This window comes from Ursus arctos, unplaced genomic scaffold (assembly GCF_023065955.2).
Source record: "Ursus arctos isolate Adak ecotype North America unplaced genomic scaffold, UrsArc2.0 scaffold_34, whole genome shotgun sequence".
In the NCBI taxonomy this organism is placed as follows: domain Eukaryota; kingdom Metazoa; phylum Chordata; class Mammalia; order Carnivora; family Ursidae; genus Ursus; species Ursus arctos.
The window spans coordinates 26,210,819-26,235,172 of NW_026623030.1; the positions used below are offsets into that span (position 1 = coordinate 26,210,819).

A 24,354-nucleotide genomic window follows, 5' to 3' on the forward strand; every position below is an offset into this window, starting at 1 on the left:
AAACAAGAACTGCATTCATGCAGTATTTATATAAAATGTTAAATATAAACAAGGTTGAAATTTTAAAACAATAGAAAAGCAAGTCAGTAGCCCAGGCGCTCCTGGCAGTTACCAGAAAGGAGCTATTGACTGCAAGCCCAGAATTTCCCAGGAAGCCCCCCACAACTCCGCAAACAGGCTGTCACAGACACGAGCCTTAACTTTTAAAAAAGGTTTATTACCTCAATAGTGAATTATTTTTAAAAGACGATAAAACTTCACTTCTCTTGCAGTAGAAAAGACGCAGAGGCTTCCCCCAGAGCAGGAGTCGCGGGTAGATGGGTCCCCCACCCGACCAGACCAGACCCCCAGACTGCTGGGGCTGGGCTTCCGCACCTACACCCCGGCACCTGAAAGCTGAGGGCCCTCGTGGGGGCAGCTTGGGGCGGAGGCTCCCACCACCCCCACCGGAGAGTGGCCGGCTCAGTGTACAGGAGGATGTCAGTTTAGGCTGGAGGGAAGGGGCCCCAGGCACCCGAGCCTGGTCCCCGGGCAGACTTCAGGGAGACCCAAGTCCGCCTGGGGAATGAGGAGACAGTCAGAGCAGACTCGAGATGCCTCTGGAGCTCACACTGTTTACTGAGGCCTGTGTGAACGCGCCTCGCCCCCAGCCCAGACAGATGTACAAGGGCCAAGCTCCGGGTGTGGGCTGGACTGGGCAGCCCCCTGCCCACAGGGCTTTGGCACAAGAAGTCTGTGTTCCTGGGCTGGGTTTTGAGACAGGAGCCAGCCCCTCGGAGTAAAAGCCACCAAGCAGGGACTGCAGTGTTCCGTGACTGGTGGAGAGGGTGCTGGGGGTGGGGAGGTGGCGTCAGGAGCCCGGGCCCCCTGGCTGAAAGGGTCAGGCCGGGCTCACTCAAGGGAGGGGACCCAGTGCCCACAGCACTGCGGGTCACTTGGACAGAAGGTTCCAGACAGTCGTTGTGGAGGCTCTCCCTGAGTCTCCTCAGCAGCAGCTCCATCCCTGAGTATGCCTGCCCACACCTGTGTGCTCGTGTGGGCACGCGTGCCGAGGGGGGGTGCAGTGTGTGGACACGCGCATGGCAACGGGGGGGCTCAGACTTTAGGGCGGGTGGGCTGTCCGCTGAGAGAGTCCTGCAGAAGTGGGGTGTGGGGGCCGGGGAGCCGGTCTGGCTGAGTGCCCACGCTGGGCTGGCTTGTGGCATCTCCGGGGCCCTGTGGAGGAAGACAGGAGCTGGGTCACCGGGCCCTGTCACGGAGCCCCACCCCCATCCCCAGCCCCACCCTTGGCTCTGCACCCACATCCTCCAGCAAGGAGACAGCCCCCTCCACGTCCCCCATCAGCAACACCCATTAATCAAGCTCGAGACGAGGAAAGGCTGGAGGGACGTCCAGACCCCCTGAAATGCAATTACGAGGGCCTCCTCTCTCACTACACGCCATCTTGTCCTGCCCCTCACCCCATTTCAGAGATGGGAAAACCGAGGTCCAAAGGGACTTGCCCAGCACAGTGCCAAGGGCACAGCAAGGCGTCCAGGGTTTATCTGCAATACTGTGAATACCAGAACTGGAAAGCACCCCAATGTCCACCGACAGGAGAACGCATTTTAAAAACAGACTCACACGATGGCATCGAACCTGGACAGCTTTCACAAAACAAACCCGCGGAGGGGAAGAGCCAGCTGCAGACTGCCCCATGAGAACTGCTCTAATCATCCATTGTTCTGGATATATTTAGACAGACTCAGAGGGGGAAAACCCACACACCAAATTCCTGGCAATGACCGCCTCTGGGCGAAAAGGTGAAATGGAACAGAATGTTCACAATTCATGCTGTTGAGTCTGGGTGACAGGGAACAGCAGATGCTCTCATTTACCTACTTTTACTTTTTTTTTTTTTTAAGTTTCTCAACCAAGCTGTTAAAGACAGCAACGATGATAAGGACCCGGGGGGGGGGGGGGCGCTCTTCATCCCTCTGCGCCCTCTGCCTTCCTTCCCCAGAAGAAGGGAGAGGCCTCCCCGCCCAGCAGTTGGGGTTGGAGTACCTCAAGCACCCCACCCACTTGCAACCCCACTTGCTTCTCCAGGCGGTGAAGAGAATCAAAACCCCACTCTGGGCAGGACAGAGAGGAGGGAATGGTTGGACTCCGGCCCTCTGAGACAGATCTAAGGCTTCCAGGATTGAGCCCATTCAAGCCAGGGGCAGGAATGGGGGGCGGTAAGGGGAGGCCAGGCCAGAGTGAGACCAACCCCCTCCCAACACACCACTACAGAGAGGCAGCATGGGACACCTAGGGTGGCCAGACCTCAGCAATGTGACCCAGACAGCCACAACTCAAGAAAGCCTTGCTCAGAAGTAAAAAGGGAAACTAGTCCCAGACTGAAAAGACCCCCCTGGTCTCTCCCAAGGAAGACACATGTACAAATCCCCAAGGAGCCAGAACATGAACCGGATTCCTCCTCTTCCTGTTCCCTACCACTTTTGTTTTGCTGAGGAATGAGAACTTAGAATGGGAGAGAAATTAATGAGAAGGTAGGAAAGGTCTAGGAACATTTCCCTGAAGGGCTTCCATGTACAGTTGTCCAAGATGTTCACTGCACGAGGGCACCTAGCCAAGGGGGCTACAAATGGGCTGTCATGCTCCATTTGCCAAACCCTATGCCCTAGAGCTGACCAGGTCTGCAGAGAGTGGCTGTCTTTCTTATCGACATAAAAATACTCTTCTGGGCTAGTGTAGGCCCCATTTCCTGCTTTCTCCCAAGCAAGGCAGCCCTTCGAGACTCCTCCCATGCCCAGGTTCAAGGCAAGATGTGGGGCCTCCCCTAGGGACCCACACTAAGGCTCGGCACAGGCTGGAGACCACCATGCAGGGATTCCAGGTCTCCAGGACCTAGGTCACTTCCCAGGTGCCTGCCCCCACCCCAAACCAAAGCCTACAGGACATTACAGGACACTGCATTCCCCAAGCACACATGACTGGGAGAAGGGGCAGCAGCACCTGGCGTGGGGGCTGAGCTGCCTTCCAGAAGGCAGGGCAGTAGAATCTCTAAGGCAAAAACTCCCTAATACCTTGTAAGTTGGATTCTGTGGGTAAAATAAAGAGGAGACCCCAGCTTTGTTTTTGTCTTTTTGGGGAGAGGGTGGTGGCAGGACATGCTGGCTGTATCCCTGGCAACCCAGGGCTCTGACCTCACGACCAGCAGTCCTATCTGTGCTACAAGGCAGTAACGCCCTTCTCTACGCCTGAGGACCCCACCCCTGGCACCCCGAGAATGCTGAGCAAGTTTCCACAGAAGGGAACCGCGGCTAGAAGGGGGCAGGGGTGCCTGTGAAGCCAAACTGGACACAATAAGCCACCCCAGAGGGATTCTGGGGAGACAAGGACGGAAAGGCAGACTAGTTTCCGGTGAGGACACCCTGCTCCCAAGCCCGGGGACCGCGTCCTCAAGGAGGGCATCCCGTGCACGCTCAGCACTGACGGGCTCACGCCCCCCTCTCCTACTCCCCGATTGGCAGGAGGAGCCCCCCCCCCCCCGAGCCTGGCTGGGGACACAGCTCTCCCTCCCTCCTTGCAGGGCTCCATCCACGACTTTGCAATTTCTATTTGATTTCCACCTCCAGCCCTGGCAATCGAAGGGAAGTGGAGGCAGCCAACTGGCCCCAAAGAGCAGGGCTGTTGCCTCACCCTTGTTCTGTGGCTCTCAAGAAAACTGAAACCCAAGCAGCTTGGCCCCAGAAGCTCAAGGGGGCAGCACATTTTTGAGAAACCAAGGGAAGAGCTATTTATCAGGGGTACGACCGTACAGCTACTCACCCCTGCCCAACCCCAAACTCTAGGGCCCGGGGCTCTGCTGCCTGCATCCCGAGCAGATCTCGGCTGTCCTCAGACCTAATGGAACCCGGCCGGGAAGGTAACTCCATTGCTAGATAAAATCAGGGCATCCAGTTAAATCTGAATGTCAGGTAAACGACTGAGTTTTCAGTATATGCACGTCCCAGTAACTGCATGGAACACGCCTACCCTAGAATTTATTCATTGTTTACCTGACATTCAAATTTAACTGGGCACCCTTTTGTTGTTGTTTCTTGGCGGGGCGGGGGGGGGGGGGGTTGTTGATCTGTGTGTCTTTGCTTTCTCTGAATCCTGGTATTCAGTGGGTGCTTAGCTGATGCTTAAACTCTCTTTTTCTTGGTCAGTCATCCCAGATTTATTTATTTATTTTATTTGAGTTTGCTTTTTTTTTTTTTTTTTAAGAGAGAGCGCACGCTCAAGCAGGGGTGGGTGATGGAGGGGGAGAAAGCGGCAGAGGGAGAGGGAGAGAGAGAATCCGAAGCAGGCTCCATGCCCAGCACAGAGTCTGATGTGGGGCTCAATCTCAGGACCCTGAGACCATGACCTGAGCCAAAATCAAGTCGGACCCTCAACCGACTAAGCCATCCAGGCGCCCCCAACCCAGATTTATTTAGACTCGTGTTTCTCAAACATGGGAGCATCTAAGACATCAGAATCCCCCTGGGGGGAGGTGTCCATTAAAATACAGATTCCTGGGCTGCATCCGTGATTCTACTCCAGAGGGACCAGAAGGATATCCAGGGGTCTGCACTTGGAGCCGACTTTCCCAGAGGAGTCTACTGGCACCAGAGGTTTGAGAAGCAGCTGGCTTGAACCTTAACCCTCGCTTTCTGAGACGACCTCTCGAGTAAGATAGCAGCCCCCAGACCGCCATCGCCCTCCGTCTCCTGCCACGCCTGGGACCAAAGAAACTGCCCTTCGCTCCGAATGCCAAAATATACAAGCAGGAATTTTCAGTCTGTAGACACTGCAGGTGAAGTTTAGGCTGAAGACGTGTAAGATCCAAAGTGCTTCAAGCCGCCAGAGTTCTACTCGCTACGGGGGTGGGGGGGGTGGAGGGGGAAGGGGCGCGCGGTTACCTGGTACCCACCTACAGTCTTGCTTCTTGCAGCACAGTCCCCTTAGGAGCTGATGTCATCAGGGATTCAGAATAGGCCTGAATGGCCTCCTTATCCTTTGAGCCCTTTTTACTACTACTCCAAAATAAATAGCATTTCTCCTAGAAGATAACCAAGCTAATTTATAGTTGACGCTGTAGCCAAACACAAAAGGTTGACACGATTCTTCAATTTCCAGAAAGCAAAGAGCAGGGTGTTAAGTCCCACAACCATTACCGCCTGGAGATGCGAGATCTGGGGAGCGGGTGCCCTTCACCAGAGACAGAAGTGCCTTTGGGAAACACGCTCGGTCCGACAGACGAGCCAGGCGGGGAAGGGTCTGCCCACCTGAATGTCAGGCTTTGGACCAGAACCAAGGTGTGGAGACGGGCCACCGTGGGCAAGGCGCATTGGCCAAGAACCAGCGGGTTGGGCAGGTGGCATTTTAAATCGGCCAGAAACAGAAGTTTCTGTGAAAAGGCTTGCTATTTGAAAGGAATGACTTGAGAAAAAAACTTCTGGGAAATTAAAATATGTTGAGTTCGTCAGCACACTTAAAAAAAAAAAATCAGGACAAATAACATAAAAATATGTGAGGCCTAAGCCCCGCTAAGTTCCCCAGCAAAAAAAAAAAAAAAATCATGTAATAAATTTCCACTGTGCGGCCTTCAGTGCGACCTGTGGGGAGGGAGTCTCAGCAGCATCCTCAGTGGAAACAGGCATCCTTACTGGGTCTGGGGGCCACACACTGACCTGGGGCTGAGGCCTGGAGGGAAGGGGTCCTACCCAGCGATTTTACATGGATTTCCTCAGTCTTCCCCCTCCCACTCCTGACGGACACTCAGGAGAGAGACAGAGGAGACAGAAGACGGGGAGGCTGCTCTGGCCTCCTCCCCTGGCCAGCCCCCACCAGCCAGTCCCCAGGATCCCCCGCCTGTGGCGGCAGAAACGCCCAAGGAGGGATCCTTAGGCTGGGCGCCTTGGCTTCTAGTCCCTTCCACCCTCCCAGCATAAATCAGTCAAAGTACTATAGGGAATTCCCTTGTGCTCCCTGGAGAGCCGGCCCCGCTCTGCCCAGTCTCCCTGAGCCCCCAACAGGCTGGTTACACCCAACGATCACCAGGAGCTCGAACACCAGAGCAGTGGTGTGGTGAGAGCTCACAGACCCTGGCACCCTCGCACCAGGGCAAAGTTTTCCCCCTACAGGATGGGGAATTTGGAAGGCAAATCGGGTTAAGGGGCTGAAACCCAAGTTAAGAGCTTCGCAAAGTTTATCGTTGCCCCAGCAAGCACGCAAGCACGCACGCAGCCCCCAAGAAAGAGGAGAAAGCAGAAGAGCCTTTTGCCAACACTGAAGCAAGAAATCAGATGCTGTGGGGGTCCAAGGGCCCTCGGACATGCCTCACCCAACCCTGCCTCAGGGCCTTTGCACCGGCCATTCCTTCTCCTAGAGCACTCCTTCTGTAAGTCTGTGCTGAGTGTCCCATCAGCATTCACATCCCTAAGCTTAAATTCTACCTCTTCAGAGAAGCCTGTCATGACACTCTCTCTATGGCTGTCCCCAACCGTCTTGAATGCTATGATGACCAGTCTAGGAGCCAATATGGCTGTTAAGCCTTTAAAATGGGGTGAGTCCAAATCAAGACCTGCTGTAAGTATAATATACACACCGAATTTCAATGACTTAATGTGAAAAAATAATGGAAAATTTAGTTATATTTATATTTTTTATATTGATTACATGTTGATGTGGTCATATTTTGGACCCATCCGGGTGAAACAAAATATATGATTAAAATTGATTTCTTTTTACATAATGTGGCTATTAGAACATGTAAATTTAAAATCACACCCATGCCTCACATAGTTCTGCTGGACAGCACTAATCTTGTCTGTCACATTTTCTATCATCTTTATCATCAGCGAAATTGCCTTTTCTGTTCACGCAGTTTTCATCCATCTCCCTAACTAGAATGCCATGCTCTCCCAGGGCAGGGCCCGCATCTGTCTTGTTCACAGCTATCTGCCCTACACCTGACAGAGCCTGGCACCCAGCAGGTGCAGGTGTGATGAACAGTCCATCCAAGCACCAGGTCTCATTACCCAAAGCCCACCGGCAGCCTCTCCCAGGGAGGGTCCCCAGGCCTCCCACGACCCGCTGAGAAGTGGCAATGTGGGATGCAGGAGAGGTAAGCACGCAGTGACAGCTCCCCTGCCCCAGGCAGAGACGCAGGACCGCTGCCCAAGGTGGGCTCCAGGCCGAGGGTGTCCGCGGAGGCGGCTGGAGGGACGCCTAGGGGACCCCTGGCCCCACCTTCCCCCAGCAGGCAAGCAAACGGGCCTTTCGGCCCAGGCCTCGCTCTGGCCACCACCTACTTGGCTCCGGATCTGGTGGATGACGGGGATGAGCAGCAGGACGCAGCCCAGTGCGAGGAGGACATACTGGGCATACTGCAACACGCTGGGCATCAACACCAGCTGGGTGTAGAAGGTCCGCAGGGGCTTGCCTTCCATCGCCCCGCTCTGGGGACGAAGAACGACAAACGAATGGGCTGGGGCCATGCTCAGCAGGCCTGGGGTGTGGATGCTGCCCCACGTCACATCTCCAACCCCCACCCCTTCTGGGTCTCAAGGCTACAGGCCAGAGCTTGTGATGGAGCCTGCGGGCAGGGGACCTCCTTTTCCTCCTTTTCCTCAGGGCCACATGACGGGACTACATTTCCCAGACTCCCTTGCAGCTGGGTGAGGCCCGTGATCACGTTTCACCAATGGGATGTGGGCCCAGTATGATACAACTTCCTGCCCATAGACACCTGCCACCGGATTCTCTCCACATGGGTCCCAACTCCTTGAACGGGAAGTGTTCTGAGGATCTCGAGGAGAGCAGGTGGGACTACGGGACAGAAGGAACCTGGGTGTCCCTTAATGACCACGTGGAGCAGAACGCCACCTCCCACAACCCCCCAGATTGTGACGTGAACAGGCTGTCCGTTCAGATGTCAGCTCAGTTGATTGAAAACGCCTTGGCCAGAAGGAACCCCAAGAAGCCAGGAGAAAAGAAAGTTCAAGTGAAAAGCTGACACCCTGAAAAGCAACTTCCTTTCTTTCAGGAGAAGTGGTCAAGCGCATTTAGAAAATTACACCCTGGACCAGGGCTGTAGAGTTTCATGCAGCTTCCGCCTTCCCCACCTCACGTGATCTATCAACGCGGCGGGATAATTGATAGAAAATGCTTGGGCCCTTGTGAAGCTGCTCAGAGATGCTCTACAGCCCACATTCCAGCTGCCAGCCCGCCCCCCACCCTCCACAAACAGCCCCCTGCCTCCAAAGCCCACACTGGCTCCTGCCTGGAGTCCCAGACCCCGCGCCCAAGGGCACCCATGAGGGCAGCCCGAGACAGCCTCACCTCTTCGAACCACACCAACGGCAGGACCACGGGCTGGATCTTCCCTGTTTGTCTGGAAATAAGCGAGACAAAGCAGGTGAGAAGTCTTGTCGGTGTTTTACGTGAGGCAGCTCTGGACATGTGATCGTAAGCTCCAGGGTCAAGAGGGATTTGATGTTGTAACAATCGGATTGGTGCAGGCTTGAGTAATGGGTATTTCCTGGCGGGGAGCAACCTGACAACCTGATCGTATCTTTCTGAATTAAAAACTCACATCTTCTATAAGGTGGGGGCTGCCAGTGACCTGGCTGATGTCCATCTGTTCCTTTTAGAAACAAAACCCCAAATTTATTTGGGATGGCAATGCACCCAGCTAACTAACAATAGAGTTATGCTCACCTCCTGCTTTCCTTTGGAGAGTCTGGAATCTGGGTCCATGCCAGACAGAGGCTGCCTACGTGACCAGGCCCCAGTAAACACGCTGGGCACTGAGTCTCTCTAATGGGCTTCCCTGGTAGAAAACACTTCACACGTATTGTCACAACTCATTGCTGGAGGAATTAAGGGCATCCTGTGTGACTCTCCTGGGAGAGGGCTCTGGAAGCTTCTGCCTGGCTCCCCCAGATTTCACCCCATGCACCTTTTCCTTTGCTGATTTTGTTTGAGTCTTTCCACTGTGATAAACCACAGCTACAAGTTCGACTACGTGCTGGGCCCTGTAAGTCTTCCCACTGCATCATGGAACCTGCGAGTGGTCTTGGGGACCCTTGACACAACACTTACTAGCTAATGTGTGACCTCGGGCATGCTACCTACCCTCTCTGTGTCTCCTCTGTAAAGTGGGGGTTACACAGGCACTCCTCGTGGGGCTCTTCGGCTATGAATGCAGCAACATGAGCAAAGTGCTTAGAGGAGCCCCCACCATATAGAAAGAGCTCCAGGTCTGTTACTGTTGTCGTTGTTAACCCCTAGCCAACAAATGGATGAAAATATTCTGCAGTTGTTTGTGGAGGGGGGAGGCTTGGGACTGCTTAAAGAAGACACAGCTGGACAGAGGGGAGATGGCACGCACAGGGGGACAGAACCAAAGTTGGCACAAAAGGCCAAAATCCCTCAATCACCATTCTTAATCTCTCGGGCAGCCGCTAAGTAGAGTATTGTGCAGTGAAGCGAATTTACAGGGCATCGCCTACAGAGGAGACACACAGAAAACACTACAGAAGTACAACAGAAGGTCCACGTTGGCCTCTTTTACCTGAGTTTGTAAGAACGGCTGTAAAGTAAATGCAGAGAGCGTGCAACTCCGCTGCGTTTATCTTATGGGCGAACAGCACAGAAGCTCCCCAGACAAGCCACAGTTCAACAGCTCTGCTCGCGGGCAGCTGTGTCTCTGGCCTTTTCCCACACCCACTGCCCACTGGCCCTCGAGGATGGCAGGAAGTACTGCTGTGAGACCAGCTCCCTCGAGGCCACTGCTCCAGCCTAAAGGGGAGGTCAGACAGCTGAGTAGCCCTGTTCCAAACAGACGGGGACACAGAGGCCCAGAGAGGTCAGGGTAGAGGCCTGGGGTCACCAACAGGCAGGCCCAAGTGTACTGCCGGCTTGAACAGCAGTTGTCAAGAATTCAAACTCATTTCCCACAAGTGAAAACTAAAGGAGCCCCTGTTAAAATCCAGAGTTTGAAAAATGCATTTGAAAATGCATCGGATGGGGCCACAGTGGACATGAGCTCCCTGGTGCAGGGCAGGGGCTGGCCCTCAGCCCCCATCCCCACCCAGCCTGCCCAGCTTTTCCTAGTCATCCTCCCCCAGTGAAGTGACGTGGGCCCCAGAGCCCGAGGCTGGTGGGTGGCAGGCCATTTCACCACCCACAAATCCTCCAAGAGCAAGCCCTCTGACAGCCTCACAATGCACAAATAAGCCAGGGTGGGAGTGAGGGAGAGGAGCGTGTTCTTTCCGGCTGAAAGGCATTTTACAAAGCTGAAGAGATGCTCACATTCCTGCAGCCCAGAACTCTTCCTAGAGGAATTTTTTTTTTAATGAAACTATCTCAAATATGCTTTAAAAAAAAAAAAAAAGCAGGGGCGCCTGGGTGGCACAGCGGTTAAAGCGTCTGCCTTCGGCTCAGGGCGTGATCCCGGCGTTCCGGGATCGAGCCCCACATCAGGCTCCTCCGCTATGAGCCTGTTTCTTCCTCTCCCACTCCCCCTGCTTGTGTTCCCTCTCTCGCTGGCTGTCTCTATCTCTGTCAAATAAATAAATAAAATCTTTAAAAAAAAAAAAAAGCAAAAAAAAAAAAACCCAAAAAACAAAAAACCCAAGAACCCAGACGCTACCATAACGACTAAATCAGTGCACCCTCTGGCCCAGCTCCACAATACCACGTTCTGACAACAGCTGGCGGGACGTGGAGGCTGGAACGCTCCCACACCGCTGGCGGGAAGGTCAACAAGGCAGCTGTTGGACAAAACAGCCCAGCGGCCCCTCCAACGCCTAACCACGGACTCGCTGTCTGAGCCAGCCATTATGCTCCAAGGTATCTGCCCCCAAAGAAATGAAAGCACGCATCCACTCAGAAAGCTATCCATGCGTGGTCATGGGGGCGTTACTCGGGATGGCCAAAACCGAGAAAAACCCAACGTCCACCAAAGGATAAATAAAACATGCCCAATGCACACAGCGGACTATGACTCAGCCACAAAGGGGAAGAAGTAGGACACCTGCTACAATGTGGATGAGCCTGGCAAATGTGATGCCGTGAGAGGAACCGGACACAAAAGGCCACACAGTGCGTGGTCCTCTTTATAGGAAGTGTCCAGAACCGGTAAATCCATGGAGACAGCAAGTAGATGAGGGGTCGCCAGGGGCTGGGGGAGGGGGAATGGGGTGTCTTTGGGGGTGACTGTAGTGATGGCTGCGTAACTCTGCGAATACACTACAAATCACCCAATTGTTGTACCTTTTAAAACGGTGGGTTTTACAGCATGAGAACTACATCTCGATAAGGCCATTATTCGAAACAAACAACAAGAAAATCAGGGCTTAAAAAAAAATGCCTTCCGTAAAGTGAAGAGTCACACTTTAAAATGCTGTTTGGTACATTTCCATGTTCAAATCCTTGCTCTTGCCAGAATTTAATTTTTTTTTTTTTCAATTTTCTGTTGAGTGGGAAACCACTTGGATGGAAGAGTCTGGCAAATTTGGGGGACGGATGTTAAGAGACAAACCAGGATTCCGGGGTGGGGAACAGACTCCACATCTAGTAGGACCGTCTCCCTCCCCACCTGCTGGTCCCTGGGGAGGTCACCGGAGCCCCCCATCGCTGGGATCCAGACCCAGCGCCACTCACCCGATGCCTCTGATGGCCTTGATATACAGACTCAGCTGCAGCTTCACGGAGCAGTTCATGGGGATCCCGGTGACCTGGGGCAGGAAGCACAGAGAGGGGCCTGGGCTCGCTGGCGCCCCTGGTCCTGCCCCAGAGGGTGGGCAGCCCCCCCCCCCAGCTCCAAGCCCTTCTGGGCAAGCACACGCTTCCCAAAGGCCTCCTGCGGCCACCACGTGTCCCCAGTACAGTACATTCTGTATTCATCGTCCCTCTCCCATCCTCCCAGCGACACAAAATAGATTTGCGTGTGAAAAAGTCACTCTCCTCACACAACTTTTCCTGTCTCAAACCTAATGACAGTTTTCCCTTGTGTTTAATTTTCTTTTTCTCGAGAACTTTTTAATTTCCAAATATGAGGCAGTAACAGGAAACTTGCTTTGTTGCAGAAACCTACATTTTTTTTTTTGGAGACCATTTTTTTTTAAGTAGTACGGAAATAGCAGGAGAGGGGACGCACGTGTCTGATCAACTCGGAGAGGGAGCTCCAGAAGCGGAAAGGAACCAAGGCTTGAGGTCAGGGGGCCCCAGCTGCTGCCTCTTCACTGAGGCCCATCTCCTCATCTGCAAAAGGGGCTAATTCCCCCCACGTCTCATAGTTTCTGCAGCGCAAACTCAGGCACGCAAGACAGCCACACGCAGGGCCGTCGATGTTTGTGTGATTATCATGCACATCAGTGGTCAAGGGCCTTATCTTCCGTGATAAGCAGGCCTGGCGGCCCAATGGCCCAGAGGGACAGGGCAAAGGCCGTGCTCCTGAGACAGGGGAGAGCTTGAACCCGAGAACCCGCTGAGTCGGGAGGGAGTCCACCCGTGTGTGGAAATGTGATAACACAGCAGGCCCGAGGCCGTCCTCCTCAGAGGCCTGTTGGCCAGGCTGGCCGGTGGCTGGCGTCTGGGAACCTGGATTTCAGGAGGGCCCCCCACTGACTCCCTAACTGATAAGCGGGGCTCACTGCGCCTGGATTGTTTGTACAAACAATGATTTATGCTGACGGCCAGCCTTCCTGTGGGGAGCCTGGAAGTTTGGTAGGTACCAGACAGAGGGTGCCGGTGTGAGCGGCCCCCAGTGAACACCCAGGGTGCTGAGTCTCTAATGGGCTTCCCTGGGAGATGGCACACCTCATTGCTGGGGGAATAAGTGTGTCCTGTGTGGCCTCCCTGGGAGAGGGCCCCGTGCCCGGCTCCCCCGGGCTTCACCCTCGTGCCTCTTCCCTTTGTGGATGGTGCTTTGTGTCCTTTGTAATCAATCCCAGGGGCATTTTCACCATATGCGGAGCCCTGAGAGTCCTCCTAGCAAATCATCAAACTTGGGGGTGGCCTTAGAGACCCTGACATAACCTGCCACCCCCACCCCTGCTTTCTAGAACAGCCTCTCTAGTCTGGGGTCTCCACCCGGGCCACTTCCTTCCCCAGGAAATTTGTTTCCTTCCCTCCTTGGCCTGCTCCTCCAGGGCTCTCAGGCCTCTTCTCTGTGGGCAAAACCCCACCCGTTCCCAGCACCCCCCAGAACAAAAACACGGACCGAGAGCACACTCCTTTGACCACACCCTTCCTGCTTTCAGGGCCGGAAGAATCGCCACCAGCACAGCAGTCCCCACAGGTATTCTGATCTCGGGGCTAATGCGGCCCAGGCAGCAAATGGGTCCCAGGCTCTTCCTCCCCAAAATTACCTGAATCAGCAACCAAAAACCAAAAGGCCACTTCCTTTCCCTGCGTGCCTCCAGCTGACCCGAAACAAAGAAGTAGAAGCCAGTTCCTACTATGGCCGCTACAAGACACCTGCTGGCGTCTGTCTGGTCCCCCAATCTTAGCCGCCTGTTCCTCAACACGGGGGGAGGGGGGAAAGCCATGCACCCGAATGAAAGTCGCCCGTGAGAACAGAGGTTGTGTTCTTGCCAGATTCCCCAGAAGCCAGCAGACAGAGAGAGAGGGGCAGTAAGATCAATGAACAAGGGGCGCCTGGGGGCTCAGTCGGTTGAGCGTACGACTTGATTTCAGTTCAGGTCATGATCTCAGGGTCGTGGGATCGAGCCCCACATCGGGCACCTGGCTCACTGGGGAGTCTGCTGGAGATTCTTTCCCTCTGCCCTCCCCCCCCCCAGCTCTCTCTCTCTCTCAAATAAATAAATAAATAAATCTTTAAAAAATAAATAAACTAAAAGAACTAAAAGAGAAGAAGGTGGACAACCATGTTAGCTTTATAACAAAAAAACTCTTAAAACCCGGTGAAAATGTTAAGGCAACATGGAAAAGCCGTAACATTTCTAGCAATAAAGAACAAACTTAATATGGAACACATATTAACATGAATTTCCATTAGTTTAAGTAATTAACATCAACCTCATTAAAATTAACTAGGTATTCGCACAGGACATGAGGTGGCAGCATCAGAAGGCCTGTGTTTGAATTCAGCTCTGTCCCTTACTTACTCTCAGGCATTTATCAAACCCGTACCTACTGAGATGCTGGTGTGTCTGTGCTAACTACTGGAATCCGAGCAACAAACAAGACAGAATGGACCTTTCCTCTGTGCAGCCAACAGTCCCATTTCCGAGCTGTATCACTTGACCTACCTGGACTGCGGCTTCCCCATCTGTACAATGGGAATAGCAGAGCTCACACCCCAGATCATTGTGAGTGTGGACTGAGTTACAGCGTGTGAAAGTATCGGCTCGTGCCGGCGCCATAATGAGTGTGCAAGCCATGTCTGCTGGATGTGAAGTGCGTGCAGTCGCCGTCAACTTAACTAGCCTGGGTTTTTAGTGAAAAGAGATAAACGGGGAGGCGGGTAATGCCAGGGGCCGGTAGGTCGAGTCAGGAGCTCAGAAAATCTGAGTACATAGAAAAACAACATGGAATGTCGAAGAGCTCTGAAAAAGGCCTGTGGGCAAGACTGTGAGTGTCCACTCAGGCAACAGAAACCCGTAGGATTTTTTAATCAACAGCAAAAGTCACCAAGTCCAAATGGGCACATTTTACAGTGGCAGAGATATGAAAAGATTAGACAACCAGGTAAAGACAAGCCCGTGGGAGGGCCGCATGTGTGGGTCTGCCACCTTCTTGGTCACCACCAGCAGACAGAATGTCGCAGAGGACAAATTCCCGCGAACCCAATTTATCTACAAGATATTCCAGGCCCTTGTCGGGACCTAAAGGTCTTTATGATATGTTGGCACAGCCAGAGAGCTCCTCTGGCTAATTTGCAGACTGATAATTCTAATTAATTTACTGTCTTACGGCCCTTTTATTAAGACAATTCCCTTGTAAAGAAATAATGAACCCCTTGAACTATGGAGTCAGGGCAAAGTAGGGACCTCTGATGGCTTGATACTCTAGAAGCTATCAATGCCAAGGAAAGCCAGGCTTCCCATCACTCCCGCCCTGGAATAGCTCAGTGCCTGGTGGCTGGGGGTGGGGGGTTGCCAAGAGAAGGGGGCCGAGTAGGCACCAGTGGGAAATCCCCCACAACCCCCCACAGGTTGACAGGCAGGGGCTCACCGGGTGGATGTCCAGGAATAAGGAATGCTCCTCTTGGTTGGGGTGGAGGCCAAGCACTGCTTCTGCTAGCACTGGGTCGGCGTTGTAGAAGTGAGGGTGGGACAGAAACAAGGGTGCATCTAGAAGGCAGAAGGGGGAGAGGGATCGTCAGACAAGGGAGAGCGTCGGCACAGCCAGAGGCCTGCGTCGTGCCAGGCCCTGGGCATGCACAGGGGATGGAAGAGGGCCACTGCCTGCAAGCACCCAGATGATGACAAGATACAAACAACAATAACTAGACAGACAGAATTCCTTCTTCCGGTCTGTAAATGTTCACCAAGTGCCCGAGAGATGCCAGGCACTGGGAAGGACAAGCTCTGTGCCGGCAGGAGTGGTCATGTGGGAGTTGCTGACTCGGGTGGGGGAGATCACAGGAAGGAAGGGAAGGCCAGGGAATGGCATTCCAGGTGGACAGTTTGGCAGAAGCAAAGGCAGCAAGACAGGAAAATGCACAGAGCACGTGGAGCAGACAGCACGTGGACACGAATTATGGGAGTTGAGGATAGAAAGGTAAGTTGAGGCCAGATTTGAACTTGGGTGGGGGAGGGACATCTCGATCGCCAAGCCAAGCAGCCCGGAACGTCTTCTGCAGGCAACGCGGCAGCTGTCAGAGACGCTGAGGTGTGCACACCTGCGGCCGGGTCTCCCTATCGTCCACGGGAAGGGAGAAGACACACCTGCTTTGTTCCTTCTCTCCCAGCAGCCGCTCTGTGAGATGGACGCCAGAGAGTGTGAACAGGGGCTGACTCGGGCCCCTCTGTGTGAGAAATTCACACCCAGAAACGTGAGGCCGAACCTCTCCATCAACTGACCGAGCAAGACAAATGCCAGCGCATCCTCGTGTGCTTAGGACCACGTACGACAGGCCTGATGGACAATGAGTTAACGAGGAAAAGAATGAGCCTCTCGCAAAAACCCATGAGGATCCAGAACAGGTCAAATCCTAGAGACTGAACAGAACACACTGTGCTAGCCAGGGGCTAGGGGATGGGAGATGGGGAGTGACTGCTAACAGGTATGGGGTCTCCTTCTGGAAGGATGAGAACGTTCTGGAACGAGACAGAGACTGTGGGTGCACAATACTGTCAATGTACTAAATGCCACTGAACTGTACATTTTAAAAATGCTTAATTCTATGTCATAAGAAGTTCACTTCAATACAAAAAAAAAAAAAAATGACAACAAAACTCACAAGGTCTCCTTCCCTAAAACCAACAGCACTTCCACCACCTGCCAGGTGACAGGCACCCGTGTTATGTTTCTGGCAGCCTCAAATCTAGATTCTTTCTACTTTTCTTAGCAAGACCAAGCATTGGTTTGAAACAGAAGCTGGGGTTCCATTGCCGCCTGATTTCCTCTTTCCCGGAGAACTTGAACACCCGTTGCCTTCGTGTTTCTTGACATTGATTCATTCAGCCAAGTACGTACCTCTTCAGTTTTGCCATACTTGGTTCCCCCTGCACATTATACAATGTGCTTCTCTGACCCAAATGCCATCGCTTTATTTAAATAGTGATATTTTAAAGTGGAACTTTCTATCGGACCCATAACTGGCGAACACTTGCCACAACAAGACAGTGAACACAGAAATAAATACAACGAAAACCATGGAGGTTGAATATTCTAACTAGATACTGTTGCCTGCACGGAGTTTTGAGCCCCAGACCTGCTCTTTTCGGTTAAAAGGAAAGATAGGGGCGCCTGGCTGGGTCAGTCGGTGGAGCACACAGCTCTTGACCTTGGAGTTGAAGGTTCGAGCCCCACATACAGATTACTTAAAAATGAAAATCTTTTGGGACGCCTGGGTGGCTCAATCACTTAAGCATCTGCCTTTTGGCTCAGGTCATGATCCCAGGGTTCTGGGATCAAGTCCTGCATCGGGCTCCCTGCTCAGCGGAGAGCCTGCTTCTCCCTCTCCCTCTTCCCCTCCCCCTGCTTGTACGCTCTCTCTCTCTCTGACAAATAAATAAATAAAACCTTTCAAAAATATAAATAAATTTTAAAAAATTAAAATCTTTTAAAAAGGAAGATAGATGGGCACTGGAAAGGCCTCTTGGTACCAACAGAGACTCCCTCCTGGGGGTAACTGGAAGGAGGGCAACGGAATGGGAAAACAGAAGCCCTCCCTCCCAAGTCAGTCAATGTCACATAAAGCCACCTCCTTGGACCTTTGAAGCTACCTTGAGCGTCCCCAGACACAATGCCCTACAATCTGGAAAACCTCCTTTCCCATCCGCCCCTCTCCGCTGTGAAAGGAGACTCCCAGAGCGAACGCGAGGACCCCCATGTTTACTAAGACCCTCAGTAAGAGCAGCAGTCACCACCTCGGGCCCTGGAAGGTGGCAAATCTCCAAGGAGGCACCTGGAGTGGGTCAGACCAATGTCCAACACCTGACCCTTGCTTCACTCGGTAAGCACGCGTGTCGCTTGTTTCTCTACCAACAAGCACACATGCGTGCGTTCCTTTTTATTTTATTTCCAAACAGCACGGGTCATAAGTGGCCATTAATCTACAGCTTAACGGCACGCCTAACCAGACTAATTGCCCAGGGTCACAAGAGGTTATGATGAAGAGGTCTGTCGAGCAAGTCTCAGGGCCTTGAGCTGCACAGTCTGAGGAGCGAGAGTCCTCCGGGTCCAAGAAACCTTCAAAACCCTAAAAGGGGTATGTGTGGTGTTCCTTATCTTCAGACAAAAGGTCACGGACATGCAGACACAGGTGCACTGATGTGGATGGGAACATTCCCAGCAGCACAAATGGTCAAAAGACGGAAACTCGGAGGCCCGTGAACGGCAGAAGAGGTAAGGAGACTAAGGTGCATTCCCACCGAGGCGCACTATACAGCAACGACGAGGGGGCCCACAACACCCCCAGCGGGGACAGACCTCACCAACGCGATGATGGCTGTGCTGCTGGACGTCAGGCCAGGGCCTGGGAGGGGCCCTGGGGATGTCTGGGGCCGCTCCTGTCCGGTTCTCGCTCTGGGTGCTGGTGACAGGGGATGTGCACTTAGTGGAATTTCAAACTGTACCTGTCCTTTGGGTGCCCGTCTATACACGTGTTTAGTTCAACTTAAAAGAAAAACTATTTTATTTACATAAATATTTGAAAATTCCTTTGCAGTTCTGGGGGCGCCTGGGTGGGGCAGCTGGTTGAGCGCCTGACTCTTGGTTTCAGCTCAGGTCATGATCTCAGGGTTGTAGGATCGAGACCCACGTCGGGCTCCGTGCTCAGCGCAGTCTGCTCGTAATTCTCTCTCCCTCTCCCTCTGCCCCTCCCCTCCCTGCTCGCTCTAAAATAAATTAATAAATCTTTAGAAAATAAATAAAAATAAAATTCCCTCGCACTTTTGAGGTTGTTTTGGCAGATGTGCTAAGAGGAGGCAGTGCAAACCTCATCCCTGGCCCTCTGAAGCCAATGGACACGGAGCTTGTGCCTGCCTGGCACCCACTCTTTCTTCCGGAACCCACACCCGTATGAGAGGCAGCTCCCCCCACCAGCCGAGCTCTGGAGCCGTGCCTAATACAGGAATCCACTCTGGAATTTTGAGGCACAGAAACCGTGAAATGCCCTTTACGGCTTAGGCTGCTGTAGCTCTTGTCACCTGCCCCAGCAACTGTAGCCCACAGCCAGGCAGGTCTCTGCACTGTTGCCCCACCCCACAGGCAGAAATTCCCAGAGACCTCAGGGAAGGGAGAATTAAACAGAGGGCAAGGCCAGGAGAATTAAACAGAGGGCAAGGCCCTGTCACAAGGCCGTGACAGGGAAGACACTTCCAGGCCCCAGCTCAAAACCCTTCACCTACAGTGCACCCCATTCTGCCCGAACTTGGGGAGTCATCCAACCTGACGGTCCGTCCCCCCAACCCTGCTGAAAACTATTCCTCTTTGGTCCCCATCTCCAGCTGGACATGTGGCTTCAGCCAAACAGGCCGCCAGAAGACAGGACCCAGTCACCTGAGCAGTGGCTTCTTATCCTACCAACTGTGTGACCTCGGTCCTGCCCCAGCCTTGAGCCTCAGATTCCTAAGTGCAGGATACACGCACACACCCATACATTCAAGTATTACAGACTGGGTACAATTCCAGCAGCTGCAGACAGAGCCCTGGCAACAGCGTTTACAGTCTGGTGGAGGATACAGACAGTAAATAAATAAGACAGAACACACAGCCAGTGATTTCAGGGGGTGACGGGCACCAAGAACACAATAAAGGGGGAAATGACAGAGAGCAGCTGGCAGGAGCGGGAGGGGGGCGGAGGGGGAAGGAGGAACAACGTTAGCATGGGAAATCAGAGCAGGCCGCCTGGAGGAGGTGGGCTCTGAACAGACTGAAAGGAGGGGAGGGAATGATCCACATGGATCCACATGGATATCTGGGGAAAGAACTCTCAAGGCAGGGGGAACAAAACTTGATATATTCTAGAAACAGGGAGAAGGCCATGGGGCTGCAAACTAGTTAGTGGGGCAAGTACAGGAAGAAATGATATTGGACAGGCCGGGCACAGGCCAGATCCTGCAGTGCACAGAGGTGGGCACAGGCCAGCATGACTAAGGCACTGCCTTTCAATTGCATTGCATTCAAACCAATTTTAATACACATGGCCCCCTGGGACCAGTGGTGACCACACTGGACAGTCTGGGGAACAGCTAGTATGGAGGGTGATGGCAATCTCACCGGGGGGGGGGGGGCAACGGGAGGGGCCTGGACCACCAGGGAGCGGGGTAATGGGAGGGAGGAAGGAGTGCCTTGTTTGCGGGCAGAGCCGGTGGGCTTGCCTATATGCTGGGTGAGGGCAAGGGGAGGGCACTGGGGGTGACAGCCGAGCGCCCAAATCGAGCAACAGAGGCGGACATCCTGGGGACAGACACACAGCTTCAAATCAGGAAGCCAGAGGCCACTGCCAGCACCACAGCTCACACCCCACCCCCCAACTGCACGTGGCCCAACCAGAGTTTATGGAACAACCCGACCGTTGCCCACTTCCTTTCCTCCCAACGGGGAACAGACCCTTCCCACGAAGCCGCATCCTCAAGGTACATATCCTGGCACAGCAGGCAGAAGGGGGCCCTCCCCAAAGGTGTCCGCGTCCCAGGCTGCAGAGCCTATAACGTCAGGTCACAGGACAACGGGGAAGGAAGGCTGCAGGGGGAGTTACGGCCGTTCACCAGCTGGTTTTAAAACAGGGAGCGTGGCCTGGATTATCCTGGCCTGGGAGGGGCCAATGTAGTCTCCGGGGTCCTTAAACTAGAAGAGATGAGGCCATGGATGTGGGATCAGAGAGAGGGGGTTTTGCTGGCAGTGAGGATGGGAGTGGGGCTGGGAGCCACGGAATTCCGGTGGCCCCAGAAAGGCAAGCACAGTCTCCCCTCGAGCCTCCAGACAGGAACGCAGCCCGCCGACACCTGGCCCCTAGGCCTGTGTCGGGCCTCCGAACTGTTGAAGGTAGTACAGTCACGTTGCTCTGAGCCACTAAGGCTGTGGGAATTCATGAGACGGCCACTGATCTGCATGGGACTTTTTTTTTCTTTTCAAATTCTTTCCGCTGCCCTCCTTCCCTCCGGCCTAATGGGATTATGCAGAGTAAAGAGGCCAGAGATGAGGCAGACAGCGAAGGGACCGATGGATGCGTCCTCACGCCCGCCCGCCGGGATGGCACGTACTGAATCTACAAGTGCTGACATTCTGGATTCCAGATTCCCGGCACGGGCAGAAGCCCTCATTGGGTGGGTAGACCGAGCCGTTGGCAAATAAGGTGCTGGGGGCCACGAAGCGGTAGGTGGGAATGCCTTCAAACGTCCCCGACTCCTTGTAGATGAGGTTCATGGACCTGCGGGGGGACAGACAGGGGAGGGGAAGATGACATCCGGAACGCGGCGGCTAGACCAGTCCCGCTGAAGGTAACCCCAGCTGAGCCACTTCTCCCCACAGGTACTGCCAGCCCCCAGGGCCCAGCAGCCACCGTCTCTCCCCCGGAGAATGGCAATAGCCAGCTAATTGCTCTCCCTCCCTCCCCGCCCACGTCCATCTGTTCTCTGTAAGCAGACGGCGCTTTAAAACAAGAACAGAGTATGTCATGTCCCCACTTAAAATTGAAGCTGCTTCCAGTCTCATCTATAACGAGATCAGTCATCCTCTCCATGGCCCAACAGCTTCTATGAGGTCCAGCCCTGCCTGCCCTTTATTGCACCCCAAGGGCCTCCTGGCGATTGCTCAGATGTGCTCCCTCCGGCCCCCGGGGCCTTTGTATCTGCTGCCCCGTCTGCCTGTCCCTCGATGTTCACACATCACACTGCAGTCCTCCACAGCGGTGGTGACTCAGCTGTCACCTCCTCAGGCCTCAGCAGTGAGCCCCACCTCCCCGTTTCACCCTGCTGTGTTTCTCAAAGGCACTTCTAAACTTGAACTTGGACTTTGGATTACAACCCTGCCGCCCCTGCTGTCGCACACGGCTCCAGAGCCCTTGGACGGGGCGCGTGTGGGTGGGACGTGCTGTCAGAGCAAAATACATTCCAGATTTCTACAGCTGGATTAAAAAAAAATGTGAAACATCTCAGTAACATAGGACATTGTTTACACACCGAAATGGTAATATTTTGGATACAGTGGGTCAAATAAAACCTATCATTAAAACTAACGTCACCTACTTCTTGTTACTTTTTTTAACGCGGCCACTCAAAAATTTAAGATTGCAAACGGGACGGGCACTGTGTTGGGAGAGGACAGCACCGGCCCAGACAATAGTGTTACGCGGCTGGTGACGGTAACGTGGTTGCGCAAGAAAACATCCTTGTTTTCAGAAAACACCCACTGAAGTGCGGAGACAGCCAACGTACTCTCAAACGGTCCGCGGACAGGGCGCATGGGGCCAGAAAGAAATAACTCCCAAAACTGAGTGAAACGGCATTCTCTTGCTACTCTTCTCTGGGTCGAAATGTCTAATTTTAAAAAGTGAATGCACGCACAGCCCGGGCACTTTGGGCTCCCTGACACTGCCCTGTGGGTGTGTCTGCATGAGTCCCCCGTCCCCAGCCCCGCGCCCCCCCCCCCCCATCAGGACAGAAGCTCCGAACAGGGACTGGGCCCATCCCCTCCCTGCCGCGTCCACAGCGCCTGACCCAGCTGGGCACCACCGAGGTCTGTTGGGAAGGCAGAGGAGCTGGAGTTCACATCAGGGAATCCCCAAGCAAAGGATTTTTCTGGAATGGAGCAGAGTGTGGCCAGAGTCCAGAGGCAGGGTCTAGGGTCCGTGGTCTATTCTCACCCACACTGGGGCCCCTGGAATCCATCAGCCCCAAGCAAGCCTGCGAGGCCACACTCTGGAGCCTGCAGGGGTCGCAGGAGAGGCATCAAGAGGCCTCAACATCCAAGTGGACAGGAGGGCAGCCAGAGAGATGCCCCAGGGAGCCCCTGCTTGCCTGATTCCCAGCCCTCTGTGGCCCGATGGTTTCCTGCCCGCCACCGCCACCACCGCCAGCACGCCAAGGACTGCGCTACCAGCAGCCTCTCTGGGCCAAGCCCAAGCAGCACGAAGAGTTTGGCTCTTCGTGGTGTAACCGAGGAGAATTCAGGACAGCACCGAGGGCCAACAAATACACAAAGAGCCAAACTGCTTCCCAAGCGCACGCCAAAAGCCACTTGATTAGGCTGTGAGCGTCCACAAAGCCAATCTCTGCTGCCCGGGAGGCCCGGAAGGCCCCAGAACAGCCCAGCCATTACCGGCAGGCCTCAGGACTGTAGAATTCCAGCGAGGTCTCCGGAGTCATGAACGGCGCCCACATCTGTCCCGAGGTTCCATTGATCATGTTGCACTGATCGGAATGCCAGAAGCTGACCTGCAGGGAAGCAGTCAGACACGGCTGTTTAGTTCAGCAACGCACTCTCAGGCGCTGCACACCTGACTGGGGGGTGGCGACTGCATGGGCCAGGGCCCCAGGCTGAATGTCACCGCTCAGTTCCAGAAGACGGCCCGGCAGGGTGAGGGGCGAGCGGGCAGGGCACATGGACAGCCAGAGAGAGTCGACTGCAGCTCCCGACTCGCTGATGTGCATCCCCGATCGTGCGGGTTTGCTGGCACTCAGGGACTTCGTCTGCAAAATCACCCCCACGCCAAGGGGCACCGCGAGCAGGGGAGGCGGGAGGTGGGACACTGGCATCCTCACCTCTCGGAGAAGAAGTCACCAGACACCACCTAAAAACAGTTAAAGGGAGGAGGCGGCACGGGAAGTAAAATATTTAAAATCATAAAAAACACGGACTTCTCCCTTTCTGCTGCCCCCCTCCCCCGCCCCGTGCCAACAGAGCAAGTTCTGTCACGTGTGCACGTGTGTTCGTTCAGTGAAAGAACAAGCCAGTGAACTTGCAGAGTCTCCACTGGGAATGGTTACTGCCGGCTGCAAATGGGGATCTGGCCACTCTGAGCACGGAGGGGGGTGTCACTGGGCCGAGAGCCCAGGTCTTGGGGGCGGTCACCGTGGGGAGCGCTGGGGACGTGCGGGCAGCGCCATGCACAGCTCACTCTGAGTGCACGCAACACGCACGCACTGTGATCTCACCGTGTTCAAAGCAGCAGCAAACCCATGTTCCTATGCACACACACAGGCATGGAATGGGCAGAAGGGGACAGGAAGGCCATACCCAATACTCCCCACCGTGGGTGCCCTCTGCGCTCCAGGGAGCAGGGGCGCTGGCAGGGGGAGACGGTGCAAAGGGCACTTAAGATCTGTCTCTATTGTTTTGATTTTTTTAATGTGAATGTCTTCCTGTGTTTCTAGGGTGATGTTTTTTTAAGCTCAATAATATCTTTTATACAATAGGTGGTTATATCACCAGTGTAGTATTTTTGAAGTGTTTTTTTTTTTGTAAATTAAGAACAAAAGGAAAGAAATCACTCACTTCCTGGTACACAGGAGGTGCTGAATAAGTAGAGTTTCCATCCCCGACCCATCCCTCGGGAGCCAAGAGCTAACTCTTGAGCCTTAATTACAGGTCAAACCCCCAACTCCGAGAGCTTCTCCATCCCAGATGTGACCACCCCCGAGTTGCAAGAGAGACAAAGTGTGCAGCCCGGGGGGCGCCCCCTGCCGCTCCCGC

The 24,354-nt window shown here is 53.9% G+C and overlaps 1 protein-coding gene across 6 annotated transcripts in view; it reads right to left on the minus strand.

Moving 5' to 3' along the window:
- Positions 1 to 196: 196 nt before the first annotated feature.
- SCARB1 (scavenger receptor class B member 1) overlaps positions 197 to 24,354 on the minus strand; it is a 109,216-nt gene continuing 85,058 nt past the window's right edge. For 4 of the 6 annotated variants that reach the window (XM_057306007.1, XM_057306006.1, XM_057306008.1 and 1 more), the window contains 6 exons: positions 22,981 to 23,096; positions 20,925 to 21,091; positions 15,223 to 15,341; positions 11,686 to 11,759; positions 8,359 to 8,410; positions 6,755 to 7,475 (listed from right to left, as the gene is read on the minus strand). In XM_057306007.1, the coding sequence (XP_057161990.1) occupies positions 6,981 to 7,475; positions 8,359 to 8,410; positions 11,686 to 11,759; positions 15,223 to 15,341; positions 20,925 to 21,091; positions 22,981 to 23,096 (1,023 nt within the window). In that variant the 3' untranslated portion in view covers positions 6,755 to 6,980. Of the gene's footprint in view, positions 1,216 to 4,945; positions 5,075 to 6,754; positions 7,476 to 8,358; positions 8,411 to 11,685; positions 11,760 to 15,222; positions 15,342 to 20,924; positions 21,092 to 22,980; positions 23,097 to 24,354 lie in introns of those variants that run through there. The other 2 variants (XM_026514697.4, XM_026514695.4) reach the window with 2 other exon arrangements.